We start from the raw sequence: 23,046 nt of genomic DNA, 5'->3' as shown, positions 1-23,046 counted from the left end.
TGGCTTCAGCTGTATCAGTATCTCTCAACCACAATGAGCAGAGTTAGTCAAGTGCACTAGTTTCCTGTTTACCCCACAATCTTGCAGACACATGCTGCATCTTTTCCAAGCCACAAATACAATAGTCACATTCTCAGCCTATCTTGTCAGCCTCCCCCGCCCCAGCCCTTCTACTACTTCAACAGACAGACACAAATCTTTTTGTCGCACTGAAACTTCTGTCCATCGTCTTCTGCTCCAGTATGATCCCTGACTGACAGCACAGTTCATGAGCTGTCTTAGCTTGACAGACAGAACCAGTATTAACTGATGGGGTCTTCTCACCTCTTCTCGTGGTCAATCAAAGCTGTTAGAAACATTGACATTGACAACATCTGCTAGCAATTAATGCACCATCAGGAGTTAAATGAACAATATTCCACAAATCTTTTGCAGTCTCAGAATACAAGGACATTCCTTTAGAACAGAGATGAGGAGGAATTTGTTTATTCAGGGGGTGGTGAATCTGTGGAATTCATTGCCAGAGATGGCTGTGAAAGCCAAGTCATTGGGTATATTTAAAGTACAGGATGATTAGTAAGGGTGTCAAAGGTTACTGGGAGAAGGCAGGAAAATAGGGCCGAGGGATAACAAGTCAGCATGATGGAATTGTGAAGCAGACGCAATAGGCTGAATGGCTAATTCTGCACCTGTATCTCATTGTCTTTGCATTTTAAAAAAATCATACCCCAGACTAAAGTTCATTAAAACTAACAAATAAACGATAAAGCACCATTGTAAGCTTATCTCCAGAGAACAAAGGTCTCCCATTGACAGGGTTTAACCTAGGCTTCTCAACGGAAAAGCTTGGTGCTGACTCCGTTAAATGTCAAAGACCCTGCCTCAGCTGACAGAGCAGTATAAAATCACAGCACTAACACTGGTAGTAGGCAGAAAACCTGCCCAATTGAAAAAAAATGGTACTCAGACCCTCACTGCAATGTTATCCAAATAAAATTGCTTGATACAAAGCCACATCCAAAGTGCAAAAATAATTTTGTCAAAAAGGTAGATTGAAGCAGTGTGACACGAGGGGGGGGAGAGAGGGGGGAGGGGAGAGAGGGGGGAGGGGAGAGAGGGGGGAGGGGAGAGAGGGGGGAGGGGAGAGAGGGGGGAGGGGAGAGAGGGGGGAGGGAGAGAAAAGAGAAAAGGGGAACAGCTGACAATGAGGAGGGAATGAAATTCAGGGATGGCTGGAGGCCAAGGGGTGCAGGTGCAGAGGAGATGAAAGGGAGTGTTCTGACCAAGGAGAGTCAATCACAAGAGCAAGAATTTTTTTTAAATGACACATATTTGAACTTTTGTAGGTCAGTGGACAACCAGTGATGGGCAAACATGGCTTAGCCCAAGCTCAGGTTTATTTGGGGGCCGGGGGAGGAGGGTGGTTGGTTAGCAATGCTATGGAATTGTGGGTTTAAGGTTAAATCAAGCAGGCCAACATCACAGAGGCAAAGGATAAAGATCAGCAAGTACATCAACAGGAAAAGGCTAGTAACCCCAGAAGGAAGGCACTCAATTCCTTCAGACTTCTTCACCATTGAAAAAAGCCATGGCAGATATGATTGCGACTTTAATCCTGTCTCCAATTAACCCTTCACATTTATCAAGCACTTTTCTACCTCTGCCTTATTTAAATAATTTGCTTTCACTGTCTCTTGAGGGAAGAGTTTCAGGAATTGATGACACTTGGGGGAAAAAGAAATTCTCTTCACCTCCATCGATGCGAGCCTGTCGAGGCAGGGTGCAGAGGTTTTGCTGGCTGCCCACTGTGCAGAACCTACTCTCTCCTTGGCATTACAGGGGCTGCAAAGAAAAGAGCCACCAGGACAGTCACAGAGACTGCAGAGCGAGCCTCCAGGAGGCTATGGAACAAGAGGTGTGACCTGTGGACCAGTGCTGCTGGGACACAAGCCGGGGCCTGATCAACCCTGGCTAGGCCCCTTGGGCGAGGGCGTCTGGTGCTGAAGCACCCGAAAACCCAAGGTTACATCACTGATGATGTGTCCTAGCATGTCCTAGGATGGATCTTCGCATCAAATGCACAGTTGCCTACTTTAAAACAGTGACCATAGGTTCCAGGTTCTCCTAGCATGAAATACCTGTACAGCTCCTCTGGGACTTCAGGTATCTTATGTGGATACAAGCCTAGCCTGTCCAACCATAAGGCAGCCCATTGATTAGGAACAGAAAAACCTTGAATTACAAGTAGATTGCAATCACGACTGTAGTGCTGCATGTAACTACATGCCATGGCCACTGTCTGCTACCCACTACAGGAAACACCTGGCTGACATTCAGTCTTACTATTTAGCAACACCAGCTGCCTGATGTGCTTTGGGTGCCCATCAGCTTGTGCCACATTCAAGTGATGCAACACCCACTTACTGTCTGACTACAAATGTTTGTTCTAGGACACCGTTCGACGATTTGGGAAGGTGAAAGAAACTGAGGTCACTCCACCGAGAGCTCAGAAAATGTTGGTAAGACTCGGTAAAGGGAGGCAAAGTCTTCAGGGTTGCAGTATGGCAAAAAGAAACTCTCCTTTGATATGTGACTCAGTAACCAGGGACATGAGCTGGCTCATTCGATCGTTACGCGCCATATCATATGATGTACGTGATCATGGTCTTTCAAAGACAAATGATTGTTTTTGGCAAATTTTTCTACAGAAGTGGGTTTGCCATTGCCTTCTTCTGGGCAGTGTCTTTTCAAGAGGGGCGACCCCAGCCATTATCAATACTCTTCAGAGAGTGTCTGCCTGGCGTCAGTGGTCACATAACCAGCTGCTCATATGACCATCCACCACCAGCTCCCATGGCTTCACGTGACTCTGACTTGGCCGGGGGGGGGGGGGGGGGGGGGGTGCTAAACAGGTGCTACACCTTGCCCGAAGATCACCTGCAGGCTAGGGGAGGGAAGGAGATCCTTGCACCTCCTGTAGTAGAGATGCATCTCCAACCCACCACCCGAACAAGCTGGTCAGAGAGGAGAAATTTATTTTCCAATACAGAATTGCCACCACACACACACACAGACACACAGGGGTGCTACAGAACAGCAACAGTGAGACTGCGGGAAAGAGTAGGGGGAAATTATAACTGAAGCCGGCACCTTGTGCTCCATCATTCTACAGTTCCAGCAAAGCACTGATGAGCCGTTGTGTCCATCAAGTCGAACATCAACAGCAAAAGGCCAGCCACATGAAAAAGCCTAGCAAACTACATCCAATAAAATCTTCATTGTCAATTCAAACATCCTTTGCACCTCCTTCCACCACCTTCCTTAGGATCTTCTTCAAGCCTATCGCCCTAAGTTTCATTTCCTCATTCTTGGCACTCCATTTATAATCTACATTCCTCGCTGCAGAGCCATCCCCAAACCTGCTCTGTCAGTTTCCTTCTAATAAACTTCAGCATGATGGATTGCTCCAGAAATAGAAACAGATCCAACTGGCTTGATCTTTCTGCCTCAAAACAAAAGTTATTATTTAACAAGACAGGAGAACCTGTTTGGTCCAGCCTTAGAAATATAAATCACCAGTCCTTCAACTTCTACTCAGGAAACTCCCTACCAAATAGCATTGTGGAGGCACATTCACCAGAAGGAATGCAGCAGTTCAAGCTACCAGTGCATTCTCAGGAGCAATTAGCAATAAAAGCTGGCACTACCAACAACTCCCAGATCCTACAGATAATCATACAAGTACAAGCATTTTATTACAATGCGTCACATGGAAGTAAAGGCCAACTGTCTTGCCAGGTATGGGATGGTACTGGGTTTGCTGAACCCAGTTCTAAACTCAAACGAAGACCTTTACCCCTATTTGATACAAATAGCCATGAGTACTCCCACTAAAGGGAGATTATACTGTAACTGTCCAGTCTTCAAAGACTTGTTCACTTCCCTGCCTATTCTCCATAGCAAATTTAGCTGCCAATACCCACTATTCAAGTGGTGGGTCTGGAGACCAGGGTGAAGATGCTTCCAGTTAACAAAGTAGTTTAAAACACAATTCATTTATTTTCCGTGCTACTTGTTTATATTCAATCAACATACTTAAAACATATTCAGCATGGATTTCTATCTTAAACCTTACCAAATTACAAACCATTTCCAAAACATAAAGCACAAAGGATTTCCAAAACACAGGTACAATTCTTATAAATAAAAAAAAGATACACACGTCTGTTACAGAAATTGAAGCCTGAGAAATGTATTCTAGCTCACCTCGTGTTTCTTCCGTACTTCTTGATGTTCCTTACCCCATTCCTAATAAGCCTGAACTGCTCTCTAAATTTATAGCCTTTCACTTCCACTTGGGTGATGTCACACACATACATCCCCTCCGATAACCTTTTTACACAAGCAGTCCAAAACCACCTTGGAGACATAGATCTCAATTAAGGTTGTGATGCTAACTTCCCTGAGTACATAAAACTCGCAACTATAAACACATCAGTTATTTGATACATTAAATGATATTATCCATCTGGTCTGCAAGCTTCCTTGAACTAAGCAACTTAGATGAATAAACTCATCTCGGCCTTCCAGCCGGGTTCAGGTATCGATTATTATTGACATTTCGATGACAAACTCTACCATCTTCATCAGGGATGATGAGTGGATATGTCTAGTCTGGTGGTATTTATACCCCCGTTATCTGGTCGTTCTGATTGGTTAGTCCTCATCCAATCAGGTTTGCACTCTCCCATCTTGTTTACAATTGAATTTCAGTTTTTACTTAGAGCTAGACCTTCTTCTTTGTTAAAATTCTTTTCCTCTGGTTTTACTTCAATGGTTTCCTTTACCTGGCAGTCCCAAAAGCGCGGCATGTTAGTCTTGTGCTGTCAAAGTCAATCCTATGGCCATTGCGAGTGCAATATTCTGTTACCACCGATTTCTCTGGGTAACCCAAATGGATGCACCTCCTGTTCTCTTTGATGCAGGTTTTCACCGTGCGTCCTGTCAGGCTGATATACGCTGCTCTGCATTCACAGGGAATCCGGTAAGTGGCAGCCGACCCACGTCTCAGGTCCTCTTTGACCCACAAGAGCTGTGATTTGAGTTTCCTTACAGTTTGTGGGTGGCATTAATCTGGTATTTCTTCAGGATCCTGGCAATGCTTCCAGAAACCGTGGAAATATAGGGAAGACACTATGGCAATGGGATTGACTTTGATGGCACAAAACTACTGTGTCGCACCAAAGGCTTTTGGGACTGCTTGGTAAAGGAAGCCGTTAAAATAAAACGAGAGGAAAGAATTTTAACAAAGATGAAGGGCTCATTCTAAGAACTGAAATTCAATTGTAAACAAGGTGGGACAGCGGAAAACGGATCCCTGATGAAGATGGCAGAGTTTGTCATCGAAACTTCAGTTATAACTGATACTTGCACCTGGCTGGAAGCTCGAGAAAACTTTATTTGTCATATATGCCAGGAAAGCATTAGATCCTTTCATACGCAACCTAGAGTCAGTTTGTCTGTTTTGAAACTAGCCAACCCATTGTCTTATACTCGACCTCGAATAGCAATAAACTAGGCGCAGTGACTTTCTACAGACAGAGCATCTTCTTGCTCTATAGACAATACTTTGTAATGCTCTGTAATGTTTTGCTGCTAATGTAATGGGTTCTCTGTAGCAGCAGTGTTTGGGTCATGACTAGAGATAACGGGACTTTGGAATGTGCGCCACCCAATGAGAGGCGTGTTGATCCTTCTTGTGGGTTTGAGAGAAGGCATTCACGGGTCCTTTGTCGGTGAGAGATGAAGACAGAAGACACGAGTGGAGAGAGTTGGTAGACCACCGGATGGAGTGGACTTGGAGTGAGGGTCCATGAATCGACGACACTCAGGGGAGGTCCAGTGGGGGGGGGGGGGGGGGGGTCGTCGAACGGACGAAGCTGTGAGCTCCATCGTACACTTTCCACTGTTTCATTAAAATGAGCCCTTTTTCTTTTTATTTTCTTTACTAACCCTATAGTCAGATTAAGAATTATAAAGATCAATCGTTTAACTGTAAATGGTGTACTGGCTGATATTTTGCAGTACAGATTTGTAACCGGGCAACACCACGCAAGATCCACACAAATAAGACACACAAATAAGATCTCTCAGTTTGGCTGGGCCAGAGGCTGTCTTCCCCTAGACGAACCCATGCTGGCCGAACCTGAGGGTTACACTTAATTTTAGCTTCAAGCAGATTACTACTTGCCATTTACATTTAAGAACTGAAGACCGACTCCTATTTACGACCAGAACCCTACAAGGATATTAGTTGTAAGTTTCCTTACAAGCATTTTGACTTTGGAATGGCAGCTGCTGTGTTTAATCAGTGAGATTAACAAAAAACAAGGAGTGAATAACAGAAGGGACTCATTGGGTCCATGCCAGCTTTCAGAAGAGGATCCTATCAGTCCCATTTTCCCAATCCTTACTTCCTTTTAGTCCATTAGCTTATTCTCTCCCATCTCCTCTTTTTATTATTCTCTCACCAGACTTCCATCTCCAGTTTAATTTAGTAAAACCTACATCTTGAATTTCTGCTTGCGCAATACCATTTGTACTACACACTAGTGTCATTGTGCCAAGTGACAGCCTGCCCATCCCCAAGTATCACCCGTCTGAACTTCAGAATCAGGTTTATTATGTGACGTGAAATTTGTTAACTTAGCAGCAGCAGTTCAATGCAATACATAATATAGAGGAAAAAAATAAAATAATAAATAAGTAAATTAATTACAGTATACATATATTGAATAGCTTAAAAATCATGCAAAGAACAGAAATAATATATATTAAAAAAGTGAGGCAGTGTTCACGGATTCAATGTCCATTGAGGAACCGATGGCAGAGGGGAAGAAGCTGTTCCTGAATCGCTGAGTGTGTGCCTTCAGGCTTCTGTATCTCCTTCCTGATGGTAACAGTGAGAAAAGGGCATGCCCTGAGTGCTGGAGGCCCTTAATAATGGATGCTGCCTTTCAGAGACACTGCTCCTTGAAGATGCCCTGGGTACTTTGTAGGCTAGTACCCAACATGGAGCTGACTAAACTTACAACCCTCGGCAGCTTCTTTGGGTCTTGCGCAGTGGCCCCCCCCCCCCACTCCCGTACCATTGTTCACACCCTGAACAATGATTCACCATGAAGGCAAACAGGGCCCAGTTTTCAGCCGGGCAAGAGTTAATAGAGCACTTACTGCAAGAAGGAAAATGCCACTCTTGCTCCGAGTGGGCGAGGAAACGAGGACAGAAGCGTGGGAAAGAGTCCTCAACCAAGATTGCTTCATCATTGCATCCTGCTGTGATTCCCACATTTCAAAAATGAGCATACTTCATTGCCTGTAATATGCTGGTGTTGCAATAGGCACTACAGAAATGCAATTTCCTTCTTTTACCCAAAGGCAGCTGGACAGTTTATGGAACGCTCTTTCCTGGCATAATTTACATATGACTATTCAATTATTTACGGTTTTATTACTATTTAATTATTTATGGTGCAACTGTAACGAAAACCAATTTCCCCTGGGATCAATAAATTATGACTATGACTACTCAAAGGTCAATCACCTTCCTCAGTTAGCAATAGATCCAGCAACCTTCTGAAGGAATTAACTAAGACAGCAACAAATTAAGTCCAGACCACACCCTCCTCAATCATAAACCACCAACATTCCTGCAAATGGGAATAAGGATAGAGATGGTCCTTCACCTGGTTTTTTTAAGGTTGTTATAGCGGGTGGTGGCTTTAGGAGGGATAACCTCCCACTACCTATAAAATGCTCCCAATGATGTGCATCTCAAATAGCTTCTGACAACCAGTCCAGCTCCGGGCCTTCATGGTGGCTTAGCCACTAAACCCTGAACTGTTTCTACTGATAGGCAAAAGCAGGTTATTGGCACCTTGAAACCAATCACTTCCAATATGGCTCATCAGCCATGTTTGGCAGATCATCTCGGAGTAGGTTTGCCAACTTTCTCACTCCCAAATAAGGGACAAAAGTAGCAGTCAAATACGGGACACTTGTGTTTACCCCGAGAAAGACTACCACGACCATGAAGCCTTGCGCGGGCACCTGTGTGCGCATGCGTGACGTGCCGATTTTTTTTTCCTACAAATCGGTTTTGGCTTAATCTCCCCAATTCTGTTCTTGGTTCTTGATTCTCCAAAATATTCTGCATGGAATTTAAACTGGAGTTAAGTGAAACTACACTGTAAATACATTATTTCTACTTTATATAGGCTGTGTATTTATCATATCATTCCTGCTTTTACTATACGTTAGTATTATTTTAGGTTTTATGTGTTATTTGGTATGATTTGGTAGGTTATTTTTTGAACCTGGGAACGCTCAAATATTTTTCCCATATAAATTAATGGTAATTGCTTCTTCGCTTTACGCCATTTCCGCATGAACGGTTTCATCAGAACGCTGTACCTTAGTGGGGGAAATACGGGACAAAAGCAGTCCCATATGGGACAAACCAATTTAGCCCAATATACGGGATATCCCAGCTAATACGGGACAGTTGGCAACCCTATCTCGGAGAAGGAAAACACTAATCTCAAAGCTCTGCTGCCTTGCGCTATGCCCACTCATGGGGAAGGCTTCGGGAGTGAACACCAAGGGAAATATCTGGAGCTGGAGTCCCCGAGGCAGTCCTACATTGAGCTCAACGCTGACAGGCAACTCCTGTGACACCACTGGTGCCAAACTGTATCAGCCTGTGCTGTTCCTTTGGATTCATCAGCTGTGTGGAGAAGGGGAGCCTGATGCATGGGCAACATCTTGCTCCTCACGTCGTACTGCCCTGACCTGCGTATCCCGTAGTCAGCTGGCACCCAATATCCATGGTCAACCCAATTAACGGATGGGCCTCGCTCCAATAACCTACAGAATTGGCTAACAAAGTCTAACCACGGCAAGTTAGTGAACACTCCAGGAAAACAATGAGGGGTACTAAAGAAAAAATAGGCTTATCACACTGGGAAAAAAATTCCAGTGCATCCTGGTCTAAATGGCTCACTTGCATTTTCATCTGGATACTCTGTTGTGGATTAGACCCAACCCTGTGGTATAAAGCAGCCAGGATGCCCACCCAGCTAAAGCTTTCTCCTCCTGTTTTTCCAACTGAAGGTTGGGACCGAGGATGAGGGATGCTAGCAGAAATGAGGCTGACGTACATCACGGAGAAGTTATCCATTGACACTCTACGGTAACCAGACTCAGTTCAAGCTCCTCTGCACAGCTCAGGAGGGTGAACGCACAGCATAACAAGATCTGCTTCCCTTTAAACAGGCAGCACTGTGACACAAAGAATATGCAATGCAATGAAGTCAGACGGCCTCATTTGTGCTTGGGAGGGAGACTGCAACACAAGAGGCTTGCAGCAAAAACACAGCTGATTGCACAATGGGTATCCTAGCAACGACCACTGGGACAGATCTCTGAAGCAATTTTATGGTATCTCGACTATTTTGATTAGGTAGACCTGACAGCACGGAAACCAACAGTGTCGCTTGGCAGGAGCAGTGTGTGGTTTGGGTGGAGCAGACCCCGCCCCTTCCTCAGCACATTTGTCAGCGTCTGGTAACCGCAGCTCATTTCACGAGAAGTAGGAACGAGGAGCACAAAAGCAAAGAGGCCGCCCCAGCTGCCTGCGTTATACAACGTGCATTACTTATTGAAGGTCAACGAAAGTCTTCAGGGTCATCAGCAGCATAAACGGGCCACAGAGTCACGCGGCTCCCGGTTCCAATGTGCAACAGGCCCGTGGCGAGGGACAACCGCTGATCTGCACCCACTTGCGCTCTTCCTGGCCAGACAGACTCATCCAAACACTCCTGTCTAAAAGGCTCCCTTGCATTCTCATCTGGATACTCTGCTGCTGTGGATTAAAAGGGTTCAAACCAACTCTGTTGCATGCCAAAATATTAAAATGAACAGCAGGACCCCCGGTTAAACCTTTCTCTTCAGTTGTTTGTCCAACTGGCTTGCCATCAGGGATTACGGTGGATGAAAAGTGGGGTATATATCAGAGCAGAGCTGGCCATCAACACTCCAGCCCTTTCCCTGCAGTTATATCTCAAATGCAGGATTGGAGAAATGACTGGATTGGTGGGTTAATTGGCTGCTGTAAATTGCCCCTATTAAATGGCGGTATAGTGGGGAGGGGGGCAGGGGCAAGGAGCTGATGGGAACGTGGAGAGAATAAACAGGATCAGTACAAATAGGTTCTCGATGGTCAGCACAGACTTTGTCCCTGCTTGCATGCTGTGTGACTAACACCAAAATGAATCGAATCCCTGTCCTGATGATCTAGCAGCAGAGTGCAACACATCGAACTGAGGACAGATCCATCCTACGAGGCAGAGAACCAAGAAGAAAGAGTGGGGGGGGGGTGTTGAAGTAGGTGGGGGGTGTTAATTAGGCACTAATTGATTGAAAAGTATACCAAATGTAAAACCTACAGGGCTTGCTTCTCATCATTTGTTGAATAATTGTGGTCACTCCAAAACTGTTACATGTACCAACCTTCTGCAAGTTGGGAAGTTTTAGGTGTTCCTAGAATTAAATCACTGCAGTACCAAAGGTGTTCAGAGACTCAACCAATGCTGGTACCTTACCGATAGTCTCCTTCATAAATGAGATACCAGCTCTCAGCCCAGCAGCATTTCAATTTGAAGAACTTTTTGTCCTCATTTTCACTCCCTCTACTGGATCCCACCTCACAGCTTCCAGATTTACAGTGCTAGAGGTCTCTGCACCCTTTCAATTCTGACCTCCTGAATGGCCCACCCACTCTTCCTCACATCACTTCAGCAGCTGGGACCCAAGCCTTCAGAAATGCTGATCCTGAGTGCAAACTCCCACTCCTCAGAGGCTCGGACAAGTAAAACAGGCTGGCGGTCCAGCATGATACAGAGAAAGAAATCCAGTGCTCTATTTATAAAGTTTTGGCACAGACTAGAAGGGCCAAATGGCCTGTTTTCTGTGCTGTAGTGTTCTATGGTTCTATTAACCACCCCCCGCCAACCACCACCACACAATCTACCAATATCTCCTCAAACAATGTCACATTTTGTCCAACTGTGCTCTTTGGCTATTGCAAGTTACCACTCTCGTCATGACATCATGCCAGTTGGAAGAGACCCAGAGAACCACATCAGGATGGAGTTTGCCCACCAAGACACACAAAATACGACCTACCATTTGACGCAAATCCTTTGGAGATGCAGACGATGAGCACCAAAATCAGTGTTACTCGGTGTTGCCCGTGGCTCTTCCGCAAAATCATCCCATTGCACATGTTTCAAGCCAAGAGACTAAGGCCGGTTCGTGAAAGTTTCAAACCTGCGTCATAAAAGAATTAAACAAAAGCAGGGAAAAAAAATCATTACACTGGTAAATCCAACAAGATAACAAACCTGCATTTGCGTTTTACTCCTCACATCCCCAGGTTATCCCAAGTTGTTTCATTTGGCTATAAATTTTGAGGGTACTGTTACAACACAGGTTAAAAAAGACACCCATTCTTCACACAGCCTAGTGCCACAAACAGGAACTTGGTAACCATGATATGATATTCCTCTGGATGTTATTGAATGAGAAAGAAATGAAAAGACTGAAATTCCTGACACTGCCTGTAAGGAGTTTGCATGCTCTCCCCGTGAGTGTGTGGGTTTCCTCAGGATGCTCCGGTTTCCTCCCACAATCCAAAGACGTATTGGTTGGTAGGTTAATTGGTAACTGTAAATCGTCCCATGATGAGGCTAGGATTAAATTGACAGATTACTGGGCGGCGTGCCTCCAAGGGCCAGAAGGGCCTATCTTACGCTGTAACTCAATAAGAAAACAAACATTGGCCAAAACTGCAAGAATCTCTCTGCTAGTCTTCTTTTTAGCTTTCGTCCTCTTCCTTTCCAGTCCCAATGAAGGGTCTCAGCTCAAAAGCAAAATCAACTGTTTAATCCTCTCCACAGATGCTGCCTAACTGCTGAGTTCCTCCAGAACTTCCTGTGAGTTGCCCAAGATTTCCAAAGTCCACAGAATCTCTTCCATTCAGAGCTAACGAGGATATTTCAGCTTCATTTGACTGGGCTACTGGGGTCGGTTTAATTTGCAATCACCACAACACAGCATTTACTGTGCACTATGCTGGCCTGTGAGCCCGAGGTATTTGTCCAAACCTCTGAAATGAGATCTCCTGTGTGACTGTACTACTTGCCTTGTCGTGACCGAATGGAAGCAAGGAGAACAGAGAAATCTTTGCACTTTGTCCACCTCTCTGTATAGAGCCAACCCCTTGAGCAAAGTGTATTTGAAAGTTATGGGAAAGTAATGAATCAGTATTTTCTTTGCTGATTTTTGATGCTGTGTATGATTTTCACAAAGAGTTCATACACAACATCGAGGCTTGCTGACAAGACTGTGCCACAAACAAACCCAGGAGAAAACTCAAGTGTATGTGCAAAAGTGACTTTTCATTTCTGTAAATTAGAGACAGGATACAAAGAATGTTTGAAATCTAGTCAGGTGGCCAAATCTGCAGTTTCCATTTAGCAGGGAGGGCAATAGGCAAAACAGTTGAGTAGTGATAAAAAATATGGAGGTAGGACAATTGGAGGGAAGAGGTCATGTGATGAAGCCTCCAAGGCCAAACCCATCCAGCACCAGCAACCCCAACCGGCAACAGTGCAGGACCCCAAGCATTATTTCCTTCATGCACTTGACACTGGGTACATTACTCTGCAAAATAAGCAGAGAACCAAGCGAAGAATGGGATGATAATGCAGAGGGGGCAGTAATTCAGTGTCACTCGTACAAGAGTCTCAATAGAGTAGGAGCAAGATTTCAGGGACAAGGTACACTTGCAATGCTCTAATACAGGGTAGTTGAGAATTAAGGATACTAGGACCAGATCAGAAAGAGAAAAAGCAAGGACTGGAAGCAGCAGAGGCATCTGCTCGAATGGTTGTGACGGTAAGGGGATGATAAGATTCCTCATAATTACAAAGTTAGGCTTGTGGGAGGTGGTACTGCACACACAAAGGCTGAAAGTAGCAGACTACCTGCCAACCGAGCAGAAGAGTAAAAATGCCACATTTAATCACTGATGTGCTCTGAATTAACTTACCTCAGCACTGCTAGCTTCAGCGCTGAGAGGAAGTGAAAGTTTACTAAGTAGACACCCTTACCTGCACAGCGTGCACAGACAGATGAAATGTCTCTGTCCTGTTCATTGACGCAGAAACACAACACAGCTGCGTTTCCACCCCTGCCCAAAACTCTGCATTGCTAATGAGGTTGTTGAGAACGTTTCTTTAAAAAGTGCTTATACAGCCTCTTTCATAACCTCACATTATGCCAATGCACTTCAGAGCTCACTATGTATACTGTTAAATATAGTTTCTCTGGTAACTTAGGTAGGAAGTATAGAAAGATCCAAAAGCAACGATAAGATCCAAAATACCTTTTCTCAATCATAAGGTGGCCAGGAGAGAGATCACCAACTTGATACACCATTACAGCAAAAAAAACAGAATGGATGCTGGAAATCCAAGATGCTGGAAGCACTTAGCAGGTCAAACAGTATTGGTAGAGGGAGAATCAGGGTCTTTGTCTCAACTCCATTGATGCTGTCTGACCTGCAGAGCATTCTGGAGGCTTGAAATAAAAAGCAGAAAGCTCTGAGATCAGGTTTCCAGCCTCGGCACGATATTGTTCTTGCACTGGGAAGGACTCACTGCATTTATTGCATCACAGAGTCGTGATGAGGCAGAGCATGGAAACAGGCCATTCAATCCAATGAGCTCACCCACTACATTAACCCTGCACTGATCCCATTCCCACCAAATCCCCCCAGATTCTACCACTCGCCTACACACAAAGTGGCAGCTTACAGTGACCAACTAATTTATCAACCTGCTCGAGTTTAGGAATGTAGGAACATCCGAGGGAATCTCGCCAGATCACTACAAGAGCAGGCAAAGAGATAGCACCTGAAGTCAGGATTGAACCTCGGTGGCTGGAGTTATGAACTCCACTAGTGCTGCCACTGTACCACCCTACTGTCAATCCAAGAGAACAGATGGCTTGAGCAACACACGTACATACAATGCTAGAGCAGAGGTTCCCAATCTGGGGTTCACGGACCCCTCACAAAATGGTATTGGTATAACAATGGTCGGGAACTCCTCTGCTAGAGGAACTCAACAGGTCAAGCAGCATCTATGAAGGGGAACAACTAGTTGTCTTTTTAGGACAAGACCAGATTAAGATCAGATGTCTTAACCCTGACCACCTGTGATGTGTGGATCTGTTCTCCCTGCAATCAAGTGAGTACCCCCCCCCCGGGATTCCTTCCTTGCCCCCACCCCAGGGATTCCTACTTCCTTCCACATCTCAAACGTTACGTCAACTGGCCGCTGCAAACTGGCGCAGTGTAGATGGCCGATGGGAGAATCAGTTTGGAATTAATGGGTCGAGGAGAGAATGGATTACATGGAAATAAGTGGGGGAAATTGATCACTCTGTGAGCGGGCATGGACTTAATGATTATTATGTTGTGGGAATTATGAAAAAAATGGAATGTGGCTGGGCTTGTGGCAATAAACAAGCTGCCATTTATTTGCCCTGTATTCCCAAATCTCGCACAGATTCCATCACTCGCACAGGCAAGTCAACGTACCCGCTCACCAATGCAGGAAGGAAGGACGAGCGAAGGAGCAAAAACACACACACACACACAGACACACACACACACACACACAAAATCATAGGGAGAACATGCAAACTCCACAGAGACAGCAGACAGGGATCGAACCCGAGTCCCTGGAGCAATGTCTCGGCCAGATGCCTTCCTTTGAGAGGTCGAGCCAAAGCAAACTTCAAGGTCTCTTGAATAGAAGAATGGAGCTCAGTGGCATCTGAGCCAAAAGACAGTGCAGCACTCCACTCAGAGTGACAGCCTGTAGATTTTACTCGTCAGTCAACTGTATCTTTAACCTTCTGACACTTACATGCACCGGTGTCATGACGCAAACCTTAGATCTTGTTTACACAAAGCTAATCTAGCAAATGACACCAGGAGTCTGTCTCCAGAGGCATGATCAGAACTGCCTTTTGAAATGGCTAGAAACAGCTGGAGTACAAAAACTTCCCCACTGAATCTGATTGCAAGATTTCCAGGCTGAACTCCATCTGCCACCTCAGCAGCCTGTCCGTGTCCACTGAAACCTACAACAACCCTCCAACACTATCGACAACTCCACCAACCCTCATGTCATCTGCAAACTTACTGACCCTCTTTTCCACTTCCTCATGCAAATCACTTACTAAAAAAAAGAACAAAAAGCAGGGGTCCCAGAACAGACTGATGGGGCTGAGGATGGGACAGTTGGTACACAAGTAGATGCAGTTTATAGTGAATCTGATCTGTGAGGAAGGACAGGGAGATGATAGGTCAAAATTGCAGTCAGTGAAATGAGAAAATGTAACAAAATCGAAAAGGGTGATGAACGTAGAACTAAAAGCATTATATTTGCATGCACACAGTATACGGAATAAGATAGATGATCTTGTAGCACAGTTAAGAGATTGGCAGGCATTATATTGTGAGCATCAGAGTCAAGGCAGAAAAAGAAATCATAGGACGGAGCTTTAACATCCAAGGTTACACATTGTACGGAAAGGACTGGCAGGCAGGCACATGGGGTGGGGTGGCTCTGTGGGTAAATAATAAAATCAAATCCTTAGAAAGGGGTGATATAGGTCAGATGTATAGAGTTCTTATGGGTCCAGTAAGCAGCAAGGGAAAAAAGAACTCCAATGGGAGGCCAAGATGGGAGCTACAAATTGAAAAGGGAGTTAGAAAAGGCATGTCAAAAGGGCTAAGTTACAATAATCATGGGGGATTTCAATATGCAGGTAGATTGGGAAAAATCAAGTTGGTACTGGATCCCAAGAGAGAGAATTTGTAGCATGCCTAGAGATGGCTTTTTAGAACTGCTTGTTGTTGAGCCCACAAAAGGAAAGCAATTCTGGATTGGGTGTTTTGAAATGACCCAGATTTAGTTAGAGAGCTTAAGGTAAAGGAACCCTTAGGAGACAGTGATCGCAATATTGCCTGATTTATACTTCTGCGTCAAATGTATGCCATAGGTACTGCGTACCCTACACCGTAGGGTGACGTGCACCTCCCCAAAAAAGTAACTCACACGTCGCAGCGACACAGACTGCAACAACTGTGATTGGTCCGCTTGGTAGCATTGCATTTCCGGTTGCTTTTCTCTGCCACGTCTGTACACTGATGCAAAATAAATGGTTGGAGATGATGAACCAAATTGTCAAATCTACCTACTGACATCCAAAAATATTTGAAATGCATTTCCTCATCATGTCTCTTGCAAAGAAACTCAATACAGTGGCATAGAAACCCCACCGCCAACTAGCGTTTTGGCGGTGAATTGCACAGCGATGCAGACACAACAACGCATGCTCGCTATGGCGTAGGGCTACGCAGAAGTATAAATCAGGCCTACGGCGTAGCCCATACGCACAAGTATAAATCAGGCTTATGATAGAACTCACTCTGCAGTCTGAGAAGGAGAAGATAAAATCAGATGTATCAGCATTACAGTGGCGTAAAGGGATTTACAGAGGCATGAGAGGGGAGCTGGCCAAAGTTGTCTGTAAGAGGACACTAGCACGAATAACAGCAGGGGGGGGGAGTTTCTGGGAGCAATTTGGAAGGAGCAGGAAATATGCATCCTAAAGTTGAAGAAGTATTCTAAAGGCAGGGTAGGGCAACCAGGGCTGACAAGTCAAAGACAGCATAAAAGCAAAAGAGAAGGCACATAATACAGCAAAAATTAATGGGAAGTTAGTGGACTGGGAAGCTTTTAAAAACTAAAAGACAGCTAAAAATCCAAAGAGAGAAAAGATGAAATGTGAAGGTAATAATATTAAAAAAAAATACAAAAAGAGTTTTTTTTTCCAGATATATAAAAAGTAAAAGAGAGATAGGAGTGGATATAGGGGTGCTAGAAAATGATACTGGGGAGATAGTAAAGGGGGGGGACAAAAAAATGACAGAGAATCTTCACTGAGCAAGAAACCAGCAGAATGCCAAAAGAGCAAGAGTGTCAGGGGCAGAAGTGAGCGGCACTGCTATTACTACGGAGAAGAGATGAGAAAACATTTCTTCAGCCACAGGGCGATGAGTCTGTGGAATCCATTGCACAGATGGCTGTACAGGCCAAGTCACTGGGCATATATAAGGTGAAGGATGATAGGCTCTTGATTAATCAGGGCATCAAAGGTTATGGGGAGAAGGCAGGTGAATGGGATTGAGAGGGCTAATACATCAACCGTGAAGGAATGGCGGAGCTGACTCGATGGGTTGATTGGCCTAATTCTGCTCCTATGTCTTATGGTCTTATTAACAGATCCCTGTGCAACACCACTAATCACTGACCTCCAGGCAAAATCCTCTAAATTTTTATTGCAGTATTCCCAAAACCACTGCATACTAGTGAAGCTAACTCTCACAATCTCTGGACAACCTCTTCCTCTCAATGTCACAAGTTGCAGAAAAAGTGCCTGCTTTTAAGTTGACACCACCAGCTCAGCTGCAGCTTGCAGCCAAGTCTGAAAATATGTCACGGTTTAAATTCCCACTACAGGCACAGAAACAGAAGAGCCAGGCTGCCAATTTAGCGAAGTACTAAGGGCGTGTCAGAAATGCCATCAGCTGGACAAGACGCCAATATAAAGAAACAAAAGCAGGCTATGAGGCTCTCTGAACCTACTGCAGCAGCCAACAAAATCAATACTGATCTACCCAATGCAGTCACGTGCCCAAAATCCATCGATCTCATCTGCACACGCAGCAGCTCTGCTCCTGCAGTTGGGACACAGAATTCCAAAGATTTGCAATATACTCCGCAAATTTACCTCCCGTCATCCCAGTCTTAAATAGTTAGCTCTGTATCCAGTTAGTTCTGGACTCAGCAGCCAGAGGAAACGGCATCCCAGCACTCGGCGTGTGAAAACCCTCTCAGAACATTCATTCTCCCATTGGGGCCATCAGTCACTCTGAGGTTACAGTGAATGTGGGTCAGATCTCTCCATCTTTCTCTGGCAAGACAGGTCATTATCAGACACCAACAACTCCACCCGCTCCAAGATCAGCATGTCATCATCAGATACAAGAGACCAAACCGCACATGGGCCTATACAACAGCCCCACACAACCTCAGCGTGGCTTTAACAGCTTGTACACCCTTGTAATGAAAGTCAGCATACCATTAATCTTCCTAAATAGTTACTGTGCCTGTACGTCTAATTTACCACTTCCTTAATCAGTTCACCCACATTCCTCTGGGCACAAACGTTTCTCGCTATTTAACAAAACATTCTGCTTTGTTCTGCACAGGGTACAGGTTCTCTCATTTTCCCATTCTTAACTCTATCTGCCATCTCTTATTTCACCTACCAAAGCCCTTTAGGGAGATGACCTCCCTCACAGGTTACTTTCTCCACCTACATCAGTTTCGTCAGCGAGCCTGGATAAACGACACCGCCTCTTGATCTGTTAGTTGTGCAAACTGTCAACAGCGGGAGGGCCAAGTGTTCCTTGTGGCACCCCAATAGTAACAGTTTTCCCACTGAAAAAGGCCTGTTAATTACCTGCCCTTCCAATAATTACCTACAATCCCACAGGCCCTTAAACAGAGGTCCAGGCTTCCCTCTCTACCTGATATAGAAGGCCCTCTTTAAAAGGTAGCTGTCAAGGGTACTCTCTCCAATTATACAGACAGATTAATTTGGCAATGCTGTGTGAGAGAGTGCAGAGTACAGGAGTCACCAGTAACCATTTGAAATGAATAGTCCGTTGTGCTTTCTTAATCTCAGAATTCCAGCGAGGGAGCAGGGAAATTTGCCCAATTATTAAAATGAATAAACCAACTTGCATCAATAATCACTGCTATATCAACATTACTGAATGGATTTCAGAGAACTTGCTGGCTTCTACATTTACATATTATAGCTTATTCGTGTGGATTCTTAAAGTTCTCAGAAAAGGAAAGAATACAAAAGTCAAGGCAAACCAAAGGATGCATTGGGTTTAAAACTAATCCCCCCCCCCATCCGGTCAATACGAAACCTCCCTCTCCATTAGACATCCAAGGTAGTCACTATGGACAATGCAGCCCAGAGCACAACAGCCTGAAACTGTTGTCAGCAGCAAACAGACTGCAGGAGGAACTCAGCAGACTGAACAGGGATAAAGGAATTGTCAATGTTCCAGGTCAGAATGGGGCAGCATTTAACTACTACAGCACCAGTGAGCCAGGCTCAATTCCGCTGCTGTCTGTAAGGAGTTTGTACGTTCTCCCCGTGACCTCTAGATGCTTTGGTTTCCTCCCACATTCCAAAGACTCATGGGCTAGTAGGTCCATCAGTCACAAGGGTGTAATGGGGTGGCGTGGGCTCGCTGGGCCACAAAGGTCTGTTACCATGGTGTATCTCTAAATAAACAAAATACGGAACTGGAGGTCCTCCTTTCCACCACCCCCACACACACAGATGCTGCTCAATCCTCTGAGGTCACCAAGATTTTGGTTGCAGCATTTGCAGTCTCGTGTTTTTCTAAACTGCTCCCAGATTGTTAAGAGAGAGAAAAGAGATGTGAGAATGTATATCTTTGTTTCAAAAGCATTATGTGCCCACCCTTGGCAGGCTTGATGGAATATCAAGTTATTTCACCAAACTCATCCCATACCTGCCCAGGAACGCCAGTCTGTATTGAGAGAGTTTTACCCTATTCCAACCACATGCTTTCCCGCTGCTGGAGTAATTTGCTGTTATAATGCAATTGGGAGATTATATTAACTGTCCAGGAACCACATAGAGCAGGCAAAATAACTGTGCCTATGGAGAGGAATAAACAGTTGATGTTTCAGGCCGAGACCCTTAATCAAGATGCTGCCTGAGCTGCTGAGTTCCTCCAGCATTGTGTATGGAGTTCATTTCAAGCATCGTGTTCATGTTCATAACTATGCCTTCCTCTCATGCTGGCTGTCACAATACCAAACTTTACTGGGATGTCCACTGCGGGAAAAATCCTTCAGTTTCAAAGAAAGCCACAAAAAGGAACCAAGAGCCAGTCCCACGCGATTTGGCCTTGGTGGCATTTACCCCTCAGTGCGGAACTGAGCACAATTCATAGGGCGTAGGCATCTGACATTGCCCCAGGCCAGCTATGCTGTGGGCTGTATTCAGCTACTGATGGAAGAAATGTGAATGAAAGCTTTATGCTGGGTAAAGAAGGGACAATGTCTCCTAGGGGTCCTGTCCAGATCCTGTGCACTCTAACACAGACACTGGACCACAATAAGGAAGTAACAGAAAATGTAATGAACAGCCCATTTGTCCAGCCCAGACTGTGCAGGCTGATTACACAAGCTTAACCCTGGCCCTTTCTCTCCAATTCCCCTCACCAGAACACACTCTGGCAATTTACTCTTAAATACTAGCACGGTGTCTGCTGCAAAATACGGCTCACCACACCACAATACTACAGTTCCTCTGCCCTAGTTACTTGCTAGTTAACACTAGCATTCAATGCCCCTTATTCCATATCCACTTCTCTTTTTTTAGTCCTGAACAAGACTGTCAATTCACCAGCTTCCCCTGTAAAAACTTCCCCTTTCTGCCCCTCCAAGTCATTCTTCCGCATACCAGACAAAACTTCCTTAAAACTTGTGTGTGTGTTTCTCTGTTCACACAGGGTAACTCAATGCAGGCCGTTAATTAGTCAGTTGCGTGGTGTCAGAAAAGCGATACTCCGAGCTCCCGAAAGTATACCACTCTTGCAATGACTGTTCCATCTTTGGACTTCTCCCTCCTGTGTCTTGCTGAAGTAGGCGCATCAGAAACCAATTCATCTGTTTAGCCCAAAGGTACTATCCACATGTCTGAGTGGCTTCAGTTGTAGCAATTCAGCCACTTAACATTCAAAGGCTAAATATCGCAACCTGATATAATCTGCACTGATGCTAGGTTCCTTGGGGGGTGGGGGGTGTTCCATCGGGCAGCAGAGTGCACAGCTTCAACTACTCAGGTTGGTAATTGGCTTCCTATTGTCACATCTACAGTGAAAACATTTGTTTTGCATGCACTCCATATGGATTATTTCAAAACATTAGTACATTGAGGCTGTCACAATTATAGAGGAAGTGCAATGCAGGTAGACAGGGTGCAAAGGTCATGGCAAGGTAGACCGTGAGGTGAAAAGTCGGTCTTTATCAAACAAGATGTCCATTCACGAGTCTTACAACAGTGTGGTACAAAAAGCCACCCTCGAGCCTGGCCTTGTACATTTAAGTTTTTGTATCTTCTGTCTAATTTGGAGGGGTGGATGAAAGGGGAAGCAGTTTGGGAGAATGAAAGTGAATTTCCAGGGTGGGAAGAGCCTTCAATTATGCTGGCAGCTTTTCTAAGACAGGATGAAGTGTATTTCGACCCCGTGGAGGGGAGGCTGGTATTCATGATGGACTGAGTTGTATCCACAACTCTCTGTGATTCCTTACAGGCCCTGGCACAGCAGTTGGCATCCAAAGCTGTGAGACATCCGGATAGGATGCTTTCTGTGGCACATTTATAAACAGTTAGTGAAGGCGAGCAGGAACCTGCCGACTTTACTTAGCCTTCTGAGGAAGTAGAGGCACTGGTGTACTTCGTTAACCATGCAGTCTCCCTGCTGACAAGCTGTTGATGATGTTTACACCTCAGAACTTGAAGCTGGTAACCATGATCAGCTCAGCACCCACTGGCTCAATCCTAACATCGGGTGCTGCGTGTGGAGATGGCACATGTTCCCCATGCCATCTGTTTCCCCAGAATGCTCCCAGGGTTTCTCCCACACCCTTGTGACTATTGCCTCGCCCACCAACAGCTGACACCGGCCAAACAACAATGGGGCTCGCTCATCCACAGGGCATTGAAGAATTCAGTCATACTGATTCTCGGGATTAAATTTAGCTCTGCGAAAAAAAAAAACTGTTTATAACAGTGAGCAGACCCGGAATGTGTTCATGTGGCACAACTCTGACAGAACTATTGGATCATATGGTTTAAATAGTCCAACAACGTCCAATAAGAGAGACAAACAGTGCACTTTGAGAGCTGCTGTGTTGCCAGCAGGAATTTCTAGTCTTTGCAATCCTCCTCTCAGCAAATCCAAAAGTTGACTTGAGAATATCAATGCTTCGAGTGTTTAAGGATAGCTTCCCATCGTCAAACGCCGAGACCAGCTGTCGAGGCCGACACCGGGTTAGCTGCTCAGTCCAATAGCGGGATTTAGTGATCACGGCTGGTCTTGCATTCAATACCACACATGTTGCATAATGTCTCTGAACAGCGCAGGGAATAAGTTAAAACAAAGGGGGCCCACGCACAGCACTGAAGGTGTGTCTGTGAGCTCTGTGGGAACTATTAGGAAACACAAGGGGAAATTGGATCCAGGAACGGGTTCCGGTTGCAGTCGGAAAGAAAGTTTAAAAAAAGTTTCTCAACCGGAGCTTTTCAGTTTGACTGGCATAACATACAACACCCTTCAAAACGCGCAGATACACACTCTTATGTCAACAAACGCGTTGGCCTCCAGCAGTTTACTTAATTTGGTGTGGTTGTAAAAGATTAAGGAAACGTCGTTTCAAAATGCATTTCGAAACATTGCGGGCTTCAAAAGCAAATCAGCCCTCTCAAACCGAGTTAATGTAACCCAATGTGAAGTTTTACGTTTTAACTAAATATCACAAAGGGCCCGGTTATACCAATATTGTCACCCTCTTCTCTTCCAGCCACTCCCCCCCCCTCACCCCAAACAGGACGATATCTGCGGACACACACAGCTAATATTTAATTCGTGTCACTCCTCGGTTCTTCTGTAACAGCAACCCGGAAAGGGCAACGACCATGGTTGGAACTAAAACCCCAGACTGA

General features: G+C 45.0%; 1 protein-coding gene across 1 annotated transcript in view; it reads right to left on the bottom strand.

The window, feature by feature from the left end:
* The window catches only part of LOC140201386 (sushi domain-containing protein 6-like), a 57,575-nt gene that overhangs the window by 34,229 nt on the left and 300 nt on the right, over positions 1 to 23,046 (bottom strand). The window contains exon 2 of the mRNA XM_072265424.1: positions 11,245 to 11,388. Within this exon, the coding sequence (XP_072121525.1) occupies positions 11,245 to 11,344 (100 nt within the window). The 5' untranslated portion in view covers positions 11,345 to 11,388. The remainder of the gene's footprint in view (positions 1 to 11,244; positions 11,389 to 23,046) is intronic.

The sequence above is a fragment of the Mobula birostris genome, chromosome 1 (genome assembly GCF_030028105.1).
Source record: "Mobula birostris isolate sMobBir1 chromosome 1, sMobBir1.hap1, whole genome shotgun sequence".
NCBI lineage: Eukaryota > Metazoa > Chordata > Chondrichthyes > Myliobatiformes > Myliobatidae > Mobula > Mobula birostris.
This window is presented reverse-complemented; position numbering and strand designations above follow the sequence as displayed.